Here is a 20,753-nt window from a genome sequence, read left to right on the forward strand (position 1 = left end):
GGAGAGCTATTGATACCGACCGGGCTCCATCCCCCTTGGTCGAGCGGAGCCTATGGTTGATGTATCAATAGGGGGAAAAAGGAGTGCATTCATGATCGACACTGGTGCTGAACATTCGGTGGTGACTGACCTAGTTGCTCCTCCATCCGGAAGAACTATTACCGTAATAGGAGCAACTGGAAGGAGTGCTGCAAAACCGGTTCTTAAAAGTCGACTCTGTACATTGGGAGGCCACGTAGTAAAACATCAATTCCTTTACATGCCTGAATGTCCAGTCCAATTGTTGGGACGTGATTTGCTATCCAAATTACAAGCGCGGATTACGTTCCTACCAAACGGAACAACATCCTTAAAGTTTAATGGACCTTCAGGTATTAGGACATTATCCGTACCAAAGGAAGAAGAGTGGCGACTTTATACATCGTTGACTAGCCAAATCCCTAAGAGTGATGAATCCTTATTCAACATACCAGGAGTTTGGGCAGAGAACAACCCACCAGGACTGGCCCGCAATATTCCACCCATTCGAATCGAACTAAAGCTTGGGGTTTATCCAGTGAGCCTACGGCAATATCACATCCCGCAGAAGGCTAAGAAAAATATTCAATCTTACCTGGATAAGTTCATACGGTATGGTATCCTAAAATTCTGTACTTCCCCCTGGAACACCCCATTGCTGCCTGTTCAAAAGCCCGGTACAGATGAGTATCGTCCTGTGCAGGACTTGAGAGCAGTCAATGATGCGGTTGTCAGTATACACCCAGTTGTGCCCAATCCGTATAACCTGCTTGCTTTAATTCCGGGCGGGGCTACCTATTTTACAGTCTTAGACCTCAAAGATGCCTTCTTTTGCCTTCGAATTGCCGCAGAAAGCCAATGTATCTTCGCTTTCCAATGGGAAAATGCTGTAACGGGCTCGAAACGCCAGATGACTTGGACAAGACTGCCCCAAGGGTTTAAAAACTCACCGACCCTATTTGGTTCAGCTCTGAGTCAAGATCTACTGGATTTCAAGTCCATCCCAGGAGAGTGCGTATTATTACAATATGTAGATGACTTGTTGATAGCAGCAGTTACAAGAGAAATATGTCAGCAAGCAACACACGATCTACTACACATTCTCTGGAAGGCAGGATACAAGGTGTCTAGGAAGAAGGCTCAGTTGTGTCTGCCAACTGTCAAATATCTGGGATTCCATATCTCTGAAGGTCAAAGAATAATGGGGCCAGAGAGAAAAGAAGCTGTGTGCCAAATACCAACACCCAAGAATAGAAGACAAGTGCGAGAGTTCTTGGGGGCAGCAGGCTTCTGTAGGATATGGATTCCCAGTTATGCAATATTGGCGAAACCTCTGTATGCAGCTATCAAGGGTACAGAACACGACCCCTTCCTATGGACTCAAGAACAGCAAACGGCATTTGAAGATGTGAAAAGGGCTTTGATGAGTGCCCCAGCATTAGGTCTACCTGATCACACACGACCATTCTACCTGTATGTACACGAGCAAAGAAGAATGGCTGTGGGAGTATTGACACAGTACTTGGGATCATGGCAAAGACCTGTTGCCTATATGTCTAAGCAACTGGACGCAGTGGCCAGCGGTCTTCCACCTTGTCTAAGAGCCGTAGCTGCAGCCGCCCTGCTGGTAGCTGAAGCCGATAAACTCACTCTGGGTCAAGAACTTTATGTACGAGTTCCACATGCAGTACAGACGTTGTTGGATTGCAAAGGAAATCATTGGTTTAGTAACAGCCGTATGACCAAGTATCAAGCAATGTTGTGTGAAAACCCAAGAGTGCATTTAGAGACTGTAAATACCTTAAATCCAGCTACCCTTCTGCCGCAACCTACTGAAAGTCAACACGATTGTTTGGAAGTGATGGATGAAGTATTTTCAAGTAGACCAGATCTTCGTGATTTTCCCATCCAGAACCCCGATGTCCAATATTATACAGACGGTAGTAGTTATGTGAAAGAAGGGATTCGCTATGCAGGATACGCAGTAACAACGATAGATAAGGTGATAGAAGCTCGGCCACTGTCAAAAGGAACATCAGCACAAAAGGCAGAATTGATAGCACTGACACGAGCGTTACAATTGGCTGAAGGTTTAAGAGTGAACATCTACACGGACTCCAAGTATGCGTTTTTAACCACTCATGCCCATGGAGCTTTGTATAAAGAAAGAGGACTATTGAATTCAGAGGGCAAAGAAATCAAGTACGCAGCTGAAATACTACAACTATTGGAAGCAGTATGGGAACCGAAAGAAGTCGGTATTATACATTGTCGAGCACATCTGAGAGGAGATGGTGATGTAACCAAAGGAAATCGGATGGCAGATAGTGCAGCTAAGCGTGCCGCTGAATCAGGAAGACAGGAATATGTGGAACATATAGCTGCTCTTATTCCAACTCCACTGTCTGAATGGACCCCGGTTTATACAGCTCAAGAAGAGGAGTGGTTAAAGACTGAACCTGGAAAGTATTTGGAGAACAAATGGTATCAGTTAGAAGATGGGAGAATAGTTATTCCAGCATCACTAGCGGTAGAAATCGTCCAAAACTATCATAACGGGACGCATTCTGGAAGAGATCGTACAGAAGAATCTCTCAGAAAACATTTCTACATACCAAGATTGTCCAACTTAACTCAAGCCATTGTACGAAGATGTGTAACGTGTGCTAAAAATAATGCAAGGCAAGGACCAGTAAAGCCACCAGGAGTTCAGTATATGGGGGGACTCCCTATGTCCGATCTACAAATTGACTATACAGTAATGCCTAAATCTGGTGGACATCGCTACCTACTAGTAGTTGTGTGCACCTATTCAGGCTGGGTAGAAGCATGTCCTACTCGTACAGAGAAAGCAGGAGAAGTTGTGAGATTCCTGCTACGAGAAATAATACCCCGATATGGACTACCCTGCTCTATAGGATCGGACAATGGTCCAGCTTTTGTTCATCAGTGCCTACAGCAACTGACTCATATGCTTGGTATAAAGTGGAGACTTCATACGGCATATAGACCTCAGAGTTCTGGTAAAGTAGAGAGAATAAATAGAACTATTAAGAACCAGTTGGCAAAGATGTGTCAGGAAACCCAACTTAAGTGGAACGTTCTTTTGCCCATAGCTCTGTTGCGAATTCGCAGTACACCTACCAGAAGGATGGGTCTCTCTCCTTTTGAAATCATGTATGGGCGTCCACCTCCCGTACTTGGTAACTTAAGGGGGGATTTGAGTCAGTTGGGAGAAGGAATTACTCGGCAGCAGGTTGTAGAGTTGGGTAAGACTATGGAGGAGGTACAGAAATGGGTACAATATAGATTACCTGTGAATATTTATCCCCCTGTTCATAGTTACCACCCAGGAGACCAAGTGTGGATTAAAGAGTGGAATAATGTACCGTTAGGGCCCAAGTGGAGAGGTCCTTATGTTGTTCTTTTGTCTACCCCTACAGCGATAAAAGTAGCCGAAGTGACTCCGTGGATTCATCACTCCAGGGTTAAACCAGCAGCGGTAGATTCTTGGCAAGTTACATCAGATCCAGAGAATCCCTGCAAGATCCGGTTAAAGCGCACGACTCAGTCGGAGTGACGAGGAAACTTGTGGATTACAAATTTTATTGTTTCAGAGATTGGTAAGTGAGTGTATAGACGGCCATAATAAAGCCTGTCCGCTCACCAAAATGTAATTAAAAAGCCAGGAAAGTCTCTAAGGGACCCCTGTGAAGACGAGCAGAACTCCATTCCCTGCAGCCCTTACATCCTGGAAGCTGAGGTGCCATCGCACGGACGAAGACTGAGGATGCAGCCGATAATTTTTGCCCATATTGGTCTTTTGTGGGGTGGGCAACTTGGGTACAAACAGCAGACAAGGACATGATTGTGACTAAGTTGCCTACCAATCCATACTGTAAGTCTATGGAATGCAACCCAGTCCATATTCTTATAAATAATCCTGACCAATTCTTAGATAGATATGGTAATTTATTTGGGTTTCAAATATACGGGACAGGTTTAGACCCTGGGACAGTATTGTTTATAGGGATAGAGACCGATACGGTAACCTCCCAAACTCATCAGGTATTCCATTTGTTTTATGAAGAGATGAGTATAGATAATAAGATCCCCCATAACGCTAAAAACCTGTTCATAGATTTAGCTGAAAGTATTGCCGGTAGTCTTAATGTAACCAACTGCTATGTGTGTGGAGGTACTAACATGGGAGACCAATGGCCTTGGGAAGCAAAGGAGGTAATGTCCGGTTCTGAGGCAGTTGAACAATTAATATCCTCACAAGCCGATTATCAGATGAGTGTTAGAGGTAAATCATAGGTTATGTTTGCACAGCAAGGAAAGGAATGATGTTTAATACTTCTGTAGGAGAGTTAACTTGTCTAGGGCAAAAAGCTTATGATGATGATACAAAGAATACAACTATGCCAATTTAAAGGACGTATGGCTTGATTTATCTATCACATCTAGTTGGAAAGCCCCAGCAAATTTGTACTGGATCTGTGGTAAGAAGGCCTATTCGGAGTTGCCACAGGACTGGGAAGGGGCATGTGTGTTGGGTATGCTCAAACCATCCTTCTTCTTGTTACCTATTGAAACAGGTGAGACTTTGGGTGTTAAAGTGTATGATGTGAATCATAGGAAGAAAAGGGGACCCATAGAGATAGGCGCCTGTGAAGATGATGAATGGCCTCCCCAGCGTATTATAGATTATTATGGGCCAGCCACATGGGCAGAGGATGGTACTTTCGGATATAGAACCCCAATTTACATGCTCAACCGCATTATAAGGTTACAGGCGGTGGTTGAGATAATTACTAATGAGACCTCACAAGCGCTCAATCTTCTAGCGAAGCATAATACTAGGATGAGGACAGCAGTGTACCAAAATAGATTAGCCTTGGATTACCTATTGGCAGTAGAGGGAGGTGTATGTGGGAAGTTTAACCTGAGCAATTGTTGTCTTCAAATAGATGACGAAGGGCAAGCAATAGCTGAGCTTACTAGCCATATGGTTAAACTAGCGCATGTGCCTACTTAGGTATGGAAAGGGTAGAATCCAAGTAGTTGGTTTGGTAACTGGTATGAGCAGTTTGGAGGGCTTAAGGCATTGGTAGGCGGAGTCATACTGATTTTAATGTTGTGTCTGCTCCTGCCTTGTCTTATTCCCTTAGTAGTTAGGTCTGTGCAAAGCCTGATAGAAAATATAGCAGAAAGGAAGGCTGCAGCACAGATAATGGCCATATATAAATATGAGGCTCTAGATCAGGGAGAACCAATGCAGGTAGAGGAGTGTTGAGGGATTCACATCATAAGAAAAGTCTGGTCTGGTTCATGGTAACCTGAGGTGTATGCAAACCAAGGTTAAGTGATGCCTCAAGTAATTGTGAAATATCAAGAGGCATCAAAGGGGGGAATGTGGTGGAATCTTGGTAGAAATAAATTTAGTAGGCCGAGATTACCACGTGGCATGTGTACGTGCATATGCTGACGTATCGGTCGGTTGGTTGCACGTGGCAAGATACGATCAGTAGTGTACGGAGCATGTGCGAGAATACAGGATGTAGTATTCCCCTCCTCCATTGTGCTGGACAAGCCATGCGGTCAAGCAGGAAGTTAATTCTTATTTGTTTTGATTGGTCAAGAGAATGTGCGGGTGGAGCTTAATATGGGAGGAGTTATGTGCCTATATAAGGAGCCTGCACTATTGTCCGGGGCTCAGAACTTGTTGTATTTTGGTGACATTAGTCCCTCTGAGTCCCGATCGGTGAACCGAATAAAGAATCTCTTCCTTCCTGAAGAAACCTGTGTCCATCTCTCTGTGCTTGGCTTCCGTCAGTTTCTCCGGTATCAACACTACATCCTTCATCATTGTCCTATTTTTGAAGACACTCAAAGTCAAAGTGCTACTCCCTCCTTAACACGTATACAGTGGGTCTCCAGCACCTAGAGCGGGATGAGGTTCCTGTGATGTGACAGCCCCATATGATACTTAGCTTAAACTTGGTCGCATAGCTGGTGAGCCTGCACAAATTCAATCGGGGTCTCCACTTCCTGTTGTGTTGTGTTTCACCTTTTTGCCATAATATTCTACACCAGTGAATATACAACAGTTTGGAGTGGACACCTATTCCTTATATATCCTTAAGCAGGGATTGTACCCCTAGTTACATACAATTTACACTAAGCATAAGGGTACTCAAATAATGCGAGTGCACTTTAATCGTTAATTATAATTTTACTTGTTAAGAGAGACAAACAAATTTAATTGAACAAAGATTGCAGCAAATCTGGATTGCCGTATGGAACAATGGATTCAATTATGTTTTGTAAAAAAAAATAAAAAAATAAGCTTATTTTTAAATTAAAACTCCCATATCTAGCATGCATTGAAGAACATGCCATTGTGGTTGCTGCTATAGAGGTTTTTAATTTTCTTGACATTTTTTTAATTAGTTTGTTCCATTAATGTTCAGTATTGTCGCCACTACTATGTAAACATATACCAGACACTCTGCCATCCCAATATTTGTAGTGCATACGTATATCATGTATTTTGGTCTGACAGGGACACTGTTTTTGTTCAAGTTCTCACTAGTTTCGCAACAAAATGCTGTTGTCGTGCATGGCTGCCATTGGAATTTTGCGGTGTTTATAGTGTCTTATTCTTATAAAAGAATCTTTAGAAGCATGAAAGCATTACATTAAATGATGTAACCACGCTGCAAGAATGCACTTCCTATGCCAGGTGACCTTGGAAAGTACGGCCCATCTAAGGACCCCTGGCGGCTGTCCAAGGTAATGCCTGTCGGGAAAAAAAAGGAATTAGACGTAATTATTAATTTCTTTTAAGCGCTGCCATGCCGGCTTGCAGTTTATTATTCGTCTAAAATACAGGTTCAGTTGTAAATGTCTACTATAGTTGCCATGGCTTTAGATCGACGTCCTGTACAGACAGGCATGAAGAAGACAGCGTAAAGCGGGAAGAACGTCACGAGGATTGAGAGGTCAATGCTTTGAACTCTATAGTCCCACCCACGTTGTTTGGAGTCTTCTAGAAGTGACAGAGTGACTAGCCGGTCTTTAGCGATCTGCTTCTTGGTGATTACAGCCCGATCGTCCTTCAACCGACCTACACCATGCTGACCGCAAGTAAAACAGCCGCCCGCCTGCTCTCCTGCGCTTCCCGCAGCAATACCCGTAATATGCTGACATGTGCCCGGAAGGTAGGTACATGGTCATGGGGAACCTTTTAACCTTGTTTATTCGGTGTGTTTAGTATAGGTAGTTGCATATGTATGTCTCTTATTCTTTTAGAATCTGATAATCTTGTTTGTTTTTTCCTCTTATTTCTGATCTCTATCTCCTTACAGCGTTACTGTCATGGCCGAATCCAGTTGTGTTTTTTTTTTTTTTTTTTTAACCAACTCCACTACAGCTAATTCCCCCTCCCAGTCACTCCCAAATGCCCCTAAGCCCCCATATTACCTGTTGTGTTTTTTTTTTTTTTTTTTTTTAAGGACCACTATGGTGCCAGGAAAACAAACTCAAATCCTGGCACTATAGTGTTAATAGCCCCCAACCCTCAGGGTCCTCCTCCCGCTGGGCTGAAGTGATTCAAATCTTACTTTTCTAGCTGGGGACTCTCCTCCTCCTTCCGACGTCATAGGCTGAATGCGCATGTGCGGCAATAGCCGCACGCGCATTCAGTCTGTCCATAGGAAAGCATTCTCAATGCTTTCCTATGGGCACTGGCGGAAGCGCATCTAGCGGCTGTCAATGAAACAGCCACTAGAGGTTGGATTAACCCATATGTAATGTTTACAGCAGGCAGGGTTAAACCTAGAGGGACCTGGCACCCAGACCACTTCATTAAGGGTGCCTATAGTGGTCCTTTAATCCTTATTTCGTGCCCGGTCCTGTGGGACACAATCTGCCCTCACTAGATGGCGCTGTGAAATTCCTGCGCATGCCCAGTTAAACACTTGGGCATTCGCTATTGTCCAAAATTTGGCAGGGAATGTTGTATATTAATTCATCAGACGAAGGAATGAATAGAAATTTCAGACAAACACCGAATATCGGTGTTCGTTTGTTCAGTTTAATTCAAGAAGGGAGCTACCATCTCGCAGCTCCTTCCTTGTAATATGTAAAAATAGAAGCGGCAGGGAGCTCTGCTCCCCGTCAATTCATAGACCCCCGTGTCCTCCCTCATTCTCATTCCTCCCTCATTCTATGGAATCTCTCGAATGCTCATAATCGCTATGCTGTGACTAGGGACATGTCTACTAAACAGTGAACAGCCTTCAAGGGTGGGGCCATCTATTAACTAGCGAGGGGAAATGGTGCCAGCAGTCCTGCACAGGTGAGCTACTACTTTGTGCTCCACTGTGGTCAAGCATAAGATAACATCATTCAGTGCAGGCAGCCATTGTTACATTAGAATATACTGCTAGGTATCTTGCAGAAAAAACGGAGCTAGGTCAGCAACCCTTTATTTTTCACTTCACTGCTTGAGAGAAACCTTTATTTATCATCAATACGCTGCTATGATCTAGGCAGCTTTTTTTGATATTTAACTGGCTAATTGCCGTCTGTCAGAAATCTGTCTTAGCTGAACCATTATCTTTGATCTTTCTGAGGTTAAAGCGGCACTGTCATGCCGAACTTACCTTTCCTCAATCTCTTCCTCTTCTCCCCCTCTCTCGGGATCTGTTATTCTTTTCTTCCTGTCTTCTTTAGTTTTCTTTAAAATCATAAGACAAAGTAGGGACTCTGTCTTATGGAGGATTCCTCCGCTTGACCAGCTCTGACCAGCGGAGGAGCAAAGTGTGCTTCATTTCCGCTGGTCAGACCAATTTTCCCATGATCCCTAGCTTTCCTCCCAGTTCCCACAATGCTTCCTGTCAGTATTGCCGAACGTCCTGTCACTTAGACAGAATGCCGGCAAAACTGCCGAATTGCATCCTAACAGAATGAGCACTGTTTCAAATGAATGAAACTCCGATCCTATTCATTGCTGTGGCTGCTCACTGTAAAAAAAAAATAAAAAATATTGCCCCCCACCCCTAAACGACGGGTAGGGGCTGTAAAGTAAAATAAGGGAGGGAGACCTATTGTTCCCCCCCCCCACCCCTGAGCGGTGGGTGGGGGCCATAAAGATAATGAGGGGGGACCTACTGTCCTCCCCCCCGGCCCCCACCCCTGGCCGGCGGGTGGGGGCCATAATGGTAATAAGAGGGGGGGACCTACTGTCCTCCCCCCCCCCCCCGGCCCCCACACCTGGGCGGCGGGTGGGGGCCATAATAGTAGTAGGGGGGGGGACCTACTGTCCTCCCCCCCCGGCCCCCACCCCTGGGCGGCGGGTGGGGGCCATAATAGTAGTAGGGGGGACCTACTGTCCTCCCCCCACCCCTGGGCGGCGGGTGGGGGCCATCATAGTAATAAGGGGGGGGGCCTACTGCCCCCCGGCCCCCACCCCTGGGCGGCGGGTGGGGGCACTAAGTAAATTCCCCCCCCCCCCCCCATCAAGGTGACTAGGGGTGCCCAAGCCCCTAGTCACCCACCCAAATAAAAAATGCCCCTACCTACCCCCCTCACCCTAAAAAATAGTGAGGGGGGGGGGGAATAAAATTGCTAACATGTAAAGTAAAATTAAACTTACCATTCGACGTCTTCTTTTTTCTAAAATCTTCATTTTTCAGCCCCAAAAAAGGCCAAATAAAAAACCATCATAGCCGTCGAACTAAAAATAAAATAAAAAACCCGAGCGCAAAAAAAAACCTGACGAAAAAGAAAAAACCCGAGCGCACAAAAAAATAATCCATCTTCACCCATGGAGGGCTCCGCGCAGACTGAGCTCCGCAGGGCGGGGCAAGGCTTATAAAGCCTTGCCCCGCCCTGCAATTAGCCTAAGAACACTCTGATTGGTGGGTTTAAGCCAATCAGAGTGCTCTGTCATTTTACAAGCGTGGGAAAGTTCTTTGGAATTTCCCCACGCTTGTAAAATGACACAGAGCACTGTGATTGGATGGCTTGAAATCCATCCAATCACAGTGCTCTGTGTCATTTTACAAGCGTGGGAAAGTTCTTTGGAATTTTCCCACGCTTGTAAAATGACAAAGAGCACTCTGATTGGCTTAAACCCACCAATCAGAGTGTTCTTAGGCTAATTGCAGGGCTTATAAAGCCTTGCCCCGCCCTGCGGAGCTCAGTCTGCGCGGAGCCCTCCATGGGTGAAGATGGATTATTTTTTTGTGCGCTCGGGTTTTTTCTTTTTCGTCGGGTTTTTTTTTGCGCTCGGGTTTTTTATTTTATTTTTAGTTCGACGGCTATGATGGTTTTTTATTTGGCCTTTTTTGGGGCTGAAAATGAAGATTTTAGAAAAAAGACGTCGAATGGTAAGTTTAATTTTACTTTACAGGTTAGCAATTTTATTCCCCCCCCCCCCCCTCACTATTTTTTAGGGTGAGGGGGGGTAGGTAGGGGCATTTTTTATTTGGGTGGGGGGTGGGTGACTAGGGGCTTGGGCACCCCTAGTCACCTTGATGGGGGGGGAATTTACTTAGTGCCCCCACCCGCCGCCCATGGTGGGGGCCAGGGGGGAGGACAGTAGGTCCCCCCCCCTTTTACCATTAGGGCCCCCACCCGCCGCCCAGGGGTGGGGGCCGGGGGCTGGACGACAGTAGGTCCCCCCCCCCCCTTACTACTATTATGGCCCCCACCCGCCGCCCAGGGGTGGGGGCCCGGGGAGGAGGACAGTAGGTCCCCCCCTATTACTATTATGGCCCCCACCCGTCGCCCAGGGGTGGGGGACAGTAGGTCCCCCCCCCTATTACTATTATGGCCCCCACCCGCCGCCCAGGGGTGGGGGCCGGGGGGTGGAGGACAGTAGGTTTCCCCCCCCCCTTATTACTATTATGGCCCCCACCCGCCGCCCAGGGGTGGGGGCTGGGGGGGGGGAGGACAGTAGGTCCCCCCCCATTACTATTATGGCCCCCACCCGCTGCCCAGGGGTGGGGGCCGGGGGGGTGGAGGACAGTAGGTTCCCCCCCCCCCTTATTACTATTATGGCCCCCACCCGCCGCCCAGGGGTGGGGGCCTGAGGGGAGGACAGTAGGTCCCCCCCTCATTCCCATTATGGCCCCCACCCGCCGTCCAGGGGTGGGGGCCGACGGGGGAGGACAGGAGGTCCCCCGTCCCCCCCTTATTACCCTTTTTTTTTTTTTTTTTTTTTTTTTTGTGGACATGCCCCTACTCGCGATATAGAGTGTAGGGGCATTGGGGAGATTTTAATCTCCCTTGTGCTATTATGGGGGTCATATTGACCCCCATAGAGTGAGGAGGGGACCTGGGGGGCTTATGAAGTGGTGGGGAGCACTGCTCCCTGCCGCTTCTGTCTTTACATATTGCAAGGAGGGAGCTGCACGCCGGTAGCTCCCTCCTTGTAATAAACCGAACAAACAAACGAACACTGATACACAGTGTTAGTTTGTTCGTCTGATTTTTTTTTTCCATTCATTCATTCATTCGTCTGTCTGATGAATGAATGAATAGGTGAAATTCCCGTTCGCATGTCCAGATGTTTCACTGGGCATGTGCGGGAATTTCAGGGCTATCTAGTGTGGGTAGATGACGTGTCCCACAGGGACTTCACCTACCCACACAAAGATGGCGGCGCCCTGAATATAGATCGGGGCAGAAAATAAAGAATAAAAATAGGTAATGTGGGGGGCATAGGGGCATTTGGGGGTGACTAGGGGGTCGATTGGATGTAGTTGAGGCGGGAGGGGGGTTAAAAAAAAACGGAATTCGGCATGACAGTGCCGCTTTAAGAACCATAGAACATTATCAATTATTGTATGTGGAGTTAACCAATGTCGCTAGTTATACTATCATGTAGGGACTTGCTTATCCATAAATCTTTTAACTATTGACAGCACTGGTTTAGCAGTCGTATTATCTCCCCCCTCTTGTTACAGCTATTAGTGATATTTAATACAGTATCACCTTTATTACTTGGGAATACCCTGATGTTATATTATAGTATAACAGTATTGCTTCAGCATTAGTGTTATTATGTATACACTTTTACAGCTTGTATAAGTAGTCACAGAGTTTTACTCGCTGTATAGTCTCCACTCACTCTTACTGTTCATTTTTCTTTAATATATTTTTATTTTAGATTTATTTATTAAAAGTTACTTTTTACTCTTCTCAGTAAATCATACACTGGTAGAATGGCATTTTTTTTCTTTTTTTGTTTATTCTATATAATCGGGGAAAGGTATTTAAGTGACAGGGCTGATTTAGTTAACCCCATAACTGTCTGACTAGTATGCAGATGAAGAAATTCTGAATATCTGTTTCACACATTAAAATAAGGTATCCTTTAACCCCTTAAGGACCAAACTTCTGGAATAAAAGGGAATCATGACGTGTCAGACACGTCATGTGTCCTTAAGGGGTTAAACGTCTTTTCAAGACATATTTCCACTACCACACCAGTTAAAGGGGAATTTTGCAACCATTTCAAATTTTAAACATATTGAATTGTTGTAATGTGGGTATGTGTATATAATCGTTTTGTGTATAATTCTTCTTTTATTTGTAAAATTGCTTTTTGTGTTTTAAATTAGAAAACCTGTAATTTAGAATGATTTAATTTGGACATAATGTGTAAGTCGTATAATTTTTGTTTTGCAGGGGCAATTTAATGGTCTCAGTCAAGATCTCCTTAGGTCAATGAGTAAACGCGACTATGCGTAAGTATTTTGGTTTTTCATTTTGATATAATTGAATAATCTTCACTTATGTATTTAAACCACAGCGGTGGAGCTGGAAAACAGAACCTTCCTAGCATTGGGAATAGAAGTGTGTATTCCTCATCATGCGCTCAACCAATACAATGCTTTCTCATAGGAGTGTGCACGCGCCGCTAAATGCTGCATTAGATGGTCTCCCTAATGTGATCTGAATTAAATGGCAGTTTTAATCTATGTCCTTAGAAACACCTTTTGGTAACTGTCTGAGTGACAGCCATTAGACCTGCTATGAAAGCATTGGTGTTTTGCAGAATGACACGGTTAAATTAGGGGGAATATGGCACCTAGATAACTTCATTGAGAAATCTATAAATTTTGCCAGTAGAATTGCCAATAGTGTTTCAGTTGAATCCCCCTTTTAAAACTAAATAAATAAAAAAATAAAAAAAAGTAAACTTCCTTGAAAAAAGTAAACTTCCTACTCAGTCCAGCTGCTCCATCTCCAGTTAAAGGGACACTATAGTCACCTGAACAACTTTAGCTTAATGAAGCAGTTTTGGTGTATAGAACATGCCCCTGCAGCGTCACTGCTCAATCCTCTGCCATTTAGGAGTTAAATCCCTTTGTTTATGAACCCTAGTCACACCTCCCTGCATGTGACTTGCATAGCCTTCCATAAACACTTCATGTAAAGAGAGCCCTATTTATGCTTTCTTTATTGCAAGTTCTGTTTAATTAAGATTTTCTTATCCCCTGCTATGTTAATAGCTTGCTAGACCCTGCAAGAGCCTCCTGTATGTGATTAAACTTCAATTTAGAGATTGAGATACAATTATTTAAGGTAAATTACATCTGTTTGAAAGTGAAACCAGTTTTTTTTTTCATGCAGGCTCTGTCAATCATAGCCAGGGGAGGTGTGGCTAGGTCTGCATAAACAGAAACAAAGTGATTTAACTCCTAAATGACAGTGAATTGAGCAGTGAAATTGCAGGGGAATGATCTATACACTAAAACTGCTTTATTTAGCTAAAGTAATTTAGGTGACTATAGTGTTCCTTTAAGTCATTGAGTTTTTGATGACCTTTGCCCAATCCAATGCTTTTCATAGAAATTAATTGGGAACGAATGTGCATGAAAGTGTATGAAATTTACCTAGGACGCCCTTCTGCTAATGCACCTGAAATAACGCGTTACAGCAGTAAGCAGCAATTTATTTTAGCCATTTAGCCAATCATTGAATCATAGCAAAGTTGATCTGACACTTTGGTTCACTTTTAGCTGGTGGAGTGGAAGCTGGGAAGGATATTTTATTTTTTATTTTATTTTTTTCTCTGCTCAAATAATTCAAGCAGTATTTGTTTCCCTAGGATCCAGGGCCAAACTTTAAGATCTATACACTTTTTTTTTGTTCAGAAACAGACCATTTATTTACAGTTTCCACACTTACAGTAATATTTTTACACAAAATGTTTTATCTGGATAATGTATCATAAACATTACTAATCTAACATCCACAATGAAGCATAGCCCTGCTTAACATTCTTTCTTCAGACTAGTACTGAGCGCAAATCCAGGACCCAGGAGTGTTTTTTTGTGTTTTTTTTCTGCTGAGGAAGTTGAGGATTCATTTTAGAACCACAAAAGCAAACTGTGCTTTGGGACAGTGTTGGTCTGCAGTGCACCTTCATTCTGGGACTCTTCACACTATAAATTTGTATTTAAAAATGTTTTCATTCTCTAGCCACGTATCAGAGTGTGGCAGGGATAAAATGACATTGCGTATCAGAATCACCTTGCTGGGCAGTTGGCATGCACTGGCCATCATGGCATTGTAGAAGCGTGATTCTTAATACAATGCAGCATACATTGTGTCTGTTGGGTATAAGGCTGGTCTCCAAGCCAAATGCGACTTTCAGTCCTCATGGCTTCTATATTCACTAAAGTGAGAATTGCCATTTATTTAAAAATGTTAACTTGATAAATTCTCCTTTTCAGTTCTGTTTAGTTTTTTTTTTTTTTCTTTTCTATTTGAATTTATGGCAATTGTCAATTCATTGGATGATGTTGACCATTCGTTTACAACTGCTCAACTATTAATCTGATATCTTGATAAATCCAAAGTGCTATAAAGGTTATATAATTTGATGTCTATTTGATTTATATTAAATATTTGCTTTAATCCCCCAGGTCTGAAGCCATTAAAGGAGCAGTTATTGGTATTGATCTTGGAACAACAAACTCTTGTGTTGCTGTTATGGAGGGAAAGCAAGCAAAGGTAAGATACTGAATTTCTTTGAACTTTTGTAAATAACCATTTCAAAGTGAATTTCAACTTTAAGACCAGAGTAGCCAACCTGAAAGCATTGCTCACTTTGTGAATTTCTCCAGTTCACAGTTTTGACCTTAAAATTTAAATTCACTTTAGTGAATAACCCTGTTTCGTATTCTTGAAATATATATTTTTTTTTTTTTGTCTGATGCATTCTTTTCCATAGAGGCAGTGTGTCAATCTTGAGCTTTTTCTTATGTACATCTTCATGGATAATGTATTGTCAGAAAATCCCTTTCTGTTTTAATGATTAAATGTTAATTCTTTAAATGTAACTTAAGAAGCTTGTTCATTGTGGTATCCTTGTTCTCTATGGAAAGTATTACATGAGTTAAAGGGATTCTCCAGTGCCAGGAAAACATATTAGTTTTCCTGGCACTGCAGGACCCTCTAGTGCAGGGGTTCTCAACCCAGTCCTCAGGACCCCCTACCAGTCCAGGATTTGGGGATTACCTGGATGTGTCTAAGGTGTTTAGAAAAAGGGGGGAAAAAAACACCTTGGACTCTAAGGTGTTTTTTTTTTTTTTTTCTTTTCTAAACACCTTAGACACACCCAGGTAATCCCTAAACCCTGGACTGGTAGGGGATCCTTGAGGACAAGGGTGAGAACCCCTGCTCTAGTGCCTCTCTCCCTCCCACCCCCCATCCTAAAGGGTTAAAGCCCCTTCAGTCACTTACCGGAGTCCAGCGCCGATGTCCTTTGGCGCAGGGTCAGGCTTTGCCCACGCTTCTCTCCCGCCCACGTCAGCCGGCGGGGGAGACCTAATGCGCATTGGCGCGCACGCGCTTTAGACCTCCCCATAGAAAAGCATTATACAATGCTTTCCTATGGGGATTTCGGCAACGCTGGAGGTCCTCGCATAGCGTGAGGACCTCCAGCGTCGTTTTAAAACACTGTTGTCTAGAGGAAGTCTCCTCTAGTGACTGTCTAATAGACAGCCACTAGAGGAGGACTTAACCCTGCAAGGTAAATATTGCAGTTTATAAATACTGCAATAATTACACTTGCAGGGTTAAGGGTAGTGGGAGTTGGCACCCAGACCACTCCAATGGGCAGAAGTGGTCTGGGTGTCTGGAGTACCTCTTTAAGAATGTTGGTAAAAAGGTTCATAATGGTAATTAATTTTCTGTGTCCCTTTTCCTTTAATTTTCTAGGTTCTTGAAAACTCTGAAGGTGCTAGAACAACTCCATCTGTTGTAGCTTTCTCAGCTGATGGTGAGCGGTTGGTGGGGATGCCAGCTAAACGCCAGGCAGTCACTAATCCCAACAACACTTTCTATGCAACAAAACGTCTTATTGGCCGGAGATTTGATGATTCTGAGGTTCAAAAAGACACGTGCGTGAATATCTAAACTATTTTTAAAATGTGTTGTACTAATGGTGCGGTTTAATTTGAAATGAGGATTTTTTTTAAAAGCTGTTTTTAGTAACCATTATGTCAATGGCCGAACAATAACTAGAAAATAATCCAATTATTAAAAATGGTAAGGTTAGTTTACCGTATGCAGTTTCTTTACACAATTTTGTAAAGTACATAAAAGTTATTTACTTTAGTGTCAATAGTAGGAAAATTCAGAGATTTTAAAATTTTAGACTATAATAGCCAAACTAAAAATTCACTTTGTATTTTTGGTATTTCAATAGTGAATAACCCATTTTTTTAATATTATTTATTTTTGTTTTCAGTGCATAATGTGGAGTCATAACATTTCCATAACACATGGTAACATATAGGCCATTAGTCAATAGGGTGCGGGACGTGCCTGGCTTAGATATGGTTTGCACTTTTTGAAGTGGCCTAGTCGGTCATAGGGATCTATTCACCTCTATGTGTTTGGGGTTGTCAAATGGGCTTGTTGTAGGTGGACGGGGGAGGCTTCTAGTGATATAGGTAAGTCGCGGGTATGGTACCTCCTGAGAGGGTTGCCATGGGTAGTATAGGGCGACCTATGTTCAAGAGCGTGTGGGTTAGCCCTCTTGCCTTGTGGGGACTATGTTTAGCCGTGTTGTGTGTCGATGAGATAGGTCTCTGGTCTCAGCTAGGCGAGTGTGTCACCAGTGTAGTAGTGGTCTGTCCGGTACTGGCTAGGGATGTGGGGGAGTGAGAGTAGGTCCGCTTCGGGTAGTCTCTGTAGAGTATCTGTCAGTTGGGGGTACTTTTTGTATTGTCTCGTGGTCGTTCACTTGCTGGCTTTATACCATCCCTCAAGGGCATTGGAGGGGGAGGGGGTGTTGCACCACAGAGCCAGTTTGTATTACCCAGTCAGTGTATTCTGAGGTGGGTCTTCAAGTGGATGGGCAGCGCTTCGGCGTCAGTGAGGGGAGTATTGTGCGTACTTAGAAAGTCAAGCTATAAATCATAAATTTAAGGAGATGTGAGCAATATAAATAGTAATAACATGAACAACAAAAAAATCAAAAATTGGTTGCGTGGTGGGCTGAGGCTTCAGGTCATGGGCCCAGGGTGCGTAGTGGGTAACCCTGTGGTGCTGTTGTACAGTCCCAGCATGGCTAGTAAGGCAGGGCCTTCTCCCAGTTTAGAGATTTTGTAGGATTGTTTGTCCTTGGCCACCCAGAGCGTTCTAGAGGTTGCCCACCTGTATGTGATTCCTGCCGTTTGTAGGGTAGTGGCTATGGGCTGCATGCTCTTGCGCCATGATAGCGTGTCTTTGCTCAGGTCTTGGAAGAAGGTGATTTGGTGCGTTTCAAAGGTGTGGGGCGTTTTGCCATTAGGGATATTTTATCCATTTGACATCGCAAGATGAGGTCGCGTGGAGCCGTCTTCGGTGCTTGCAAGGATTTGGCGATGCGATATACCCCATCAAACGTGAAGTGTTAAGATTGCCTGTTGGGTAGGAGCGAGGCCACTAAGCGCCTTTAAAAAGTGGGGGAGTTCCTCCAGTGGTACTGCTTCCGATACCCCCTCCGATCTTTCCAATTTTTATCCTGCCCCTGTCATCTAGCAGATTACTTGCCTTGTGATAATGGACTGTGTGGTTTGCATCTTGGTGACTGTATCTTTCAGTGCGTTTAGGTCTTGGCGCAGATCTCTCACCTCCTGTTCTGTGGCTTGAGCAATGTATTGCCTTTTGTATAACAGGCACACTAAACAAATTGATTACGTATCTTGTCAACTAGCCTTGCTTAAAAGGACACTCTAGTCCCATTTGTCCCAATTCATGAAAGTGCCCGTTTTCAGGAAAAATAACTTAGGAACACTACTCTGGACATTGAGCTGACAATTAGGTCGTCTTCCTGATTCACTGCAGTTGAACACTCATTCAAGCAGACCTGATGGCTGCCACAGGGAAGCATTGGTGTAATGTTTCCCAGAGAGAAGCTTTCATTTGGACAATCACTGCATCTGATTGGCACATTCAAGGCAATTGCAGCAGTATTTGTCTGCAAAGGAAGGTAGACTGTCTTCTGGGGGCATAGTGGAGCAGCAACAAGAGACACTTTAAAAAAAGTTTACTTTTTGGAATGTTTAAGTGTTCCTTTACAGTGTTTTATCCTTCTAGTGTGGTCATTGCAGTGCCAAGAAACCGCCAAAAACATTAATCCTAAGTCAGCACATTTGTAAAAATTTGCTATGGTTTCAGTAGCTGCAAAATCTAAACCACAATGCACAGTTATTGGATTGATATCATGAAGATATGTTTGGGCTCGATCACTTTCTTAATGTAAAATGCCCTTAAGTTTAAATGGAATACTCCCCACAATATATAATGACTCAAATGGCACTCCATTTTGGGTGTAGGATGGTTGAATTATATTGATGTTAGAGCGTTAAACATGGAGAAATGGACAGGGTCTCAAAACATCTTCATTGCTGTTTTAATAAATGTGAGTTTCTCGAGTGGGCATGATCTACTAAGCTGCTTATTTTTTTTTTTTTTAAATTGTCTTTTCTTTTACTCGCCTTTATTCCATTGTAGAGGAGAGTTGTGTAATATTGCTTCCATCTGCCAGAACTGTGAACTAAATATATGCATTGTTTCAATGGGTAATTGTAGTCATGCACATTCTGTATAGGAATTAAGGTGACAGAAATGTGTGTATTTTTCTCCTCAGTAAAAACGTTGCCTTCAAAATTGTACGTGCTTCAAATGGCGATGCCTGGTTGGAAGCACATGGAAAAATGTATTCTCCCAGCCAGATTGGAGCATTTGTGTTAATAAAGATGAAAGAGACTGCAGGTATGTTTGCAACATACTTAATAGTATTATGTATAAATTTTTAAGGTTGTTTTAATTTTGTAAATTGGTCCATAACATTTAAGATTTCTTACTAGAGTAACCAGACATTGCAGACTGGAAATGCTACATTAACCTCGCTAATCCAGTTATTCACTATGGCAAATTATTGCTGCCAATGCTTCGTCTTTCTTTTCATTTACTCCAAATTATGGTTGACTTGAACAGAAAAAAGGTTGTACCAGGGGTGCAACTAGCCTCTGGCACATAAGTGCAAATATTTCTGTATGTGCAGCGTTTCAACGCAAATTGACAAATACTAAGACTCCCAAACCCTGGTACATAGTCTGACACTATGGAAGTGGAAGCTTTGCTTATTTGTGTGACTGCAAAGCCTGACCATAGCAAGTGGAAATGTTGAGACCTAAACGATGACCTTGGTCTTTGATAAATTGCTGTGCATATCCAATATATACAAGTGCAGTTATGCCTTTGGATTAAAGGGACACTGTAGTCACCCAGACCACTTCAGCTCAATTAAGAGGCGCTTCCACGACGCTCAATGCATGACAATCACATCGAGCATGCAGAACGTCCATAGGAAAGCATTGAGAAATGCTTTCCTATGGGCGTTTTTAAAGGAACACTATAGTCACCTAAATTACTTTAGCTAAATAAAGCAGTTTTAGTGTATAGATCATTCCCCTGCAATTTCACTGTCATTTAGGAGTTAAATCACTTTGTTTCTGTTTATGCAGCCCTAGCCACACCTCCCCTGGCTATGATTGACAGAGCCTGCATGAAAAAAAAAAACTGGTTTCACTTTCAAACAGATGTAATTTACCTTAAATAATTGTATCTCAATCTCTAAATTGAACTTTAATCACATACAGGAGGCTCTTGCAGGGTCTAGCAAGCTATTAACATAGCAGGGGATAAGAAAATCTTAATTAAACAGAACTTGCAATAAAAGCCTAAATAGGGCTCTCTTTACATGAAGTGTTTATGGAAGGCTGTGCAAGTCACATGCAGGGAGGTGTGACTTTGGTTCTTAAACAAAGGGATTTAACTCCTAAATGGCAGAGGATTGAGCAGTGAGGCTGTACGGGCATGTTCTATACACCAAAACTGCTTCATTAAGCTAAAGTTGTTCAGGTGACTATAGTGTCCCTTTAATGCGGCTCTGGCTGCGCATGCACATTCGGGAGCTGACGTCACAGGGGAAGGAGAGCCCACCAGTGCAGAGGGAGCCTGGCGCTGGATAAAAGTAATTTCCTGAAGGGGTTTTAACCCTTTCGACCCAGCAGAAGGGGGTACCTGAGGGTGGGGGGTACCTAAGGATTACATAGTGTCAGGAAAAAGTTTGTTTTCCGGACACTAGAGTGGTCCTTTAATCAATCTTAAGAGGACTGGATGGTGAGTTGGCTTCATGTATAATATTCTCC

The 20,753-nt window shown here is 43.5% G+C and overlaps 1 protein-coding gene across 1 annotated transcript in view; it reads left to right on the forward strand.

Moving 5' to 3' along the window:
* Positions 1-7,041: 7,041 nt before the first annotated feature.
* Positions 7,042-20,753, forward strand: part of HSPA9 (heat shock protein family A (Hsp70) member 9) — a 30,044-nt gene continuing 16,332 nt past the window's right edge. Inside the window, exons 1-5 of the mRNA XM_063447514.1 lie at positions 7,042-7,244; positions 12,724-12,782; positions 14,970-15,057; positions 16,267-16,448; positions 19,187-19,311. Of these exons, the coding sequence (XP_063303584.1) occupies positions 7,158-7,244; positions 12,724-12,782; positions 14,970-15,057; positions 16,267-16,448; positions 19,187-19,311 (541 nt within the window). The 5' untranslated portion in view covers positions 7,042-7,157. The remainder of the gene's footprint in view (positions 7,245-12,723; positions 12,783-14,969; positions 15,058-16,266; positions 16,449-19,186; positions 19,312-20,753) is intronic.

Source organism: Pelobates fuscus, chromosome 3, assembly GCF_036172605.1.
Source record: "Pelobates fuscus isolate aPelFus1 chromosome 3, aPelFus1.pri, whole genome shotgun sequence".
NCBI classification, from domain to species: Eukaryota; Metazoa; Chordata; class Amphibia; order Anura; family Pelobatidae; genus Pelobates; species Pelobates fuscus.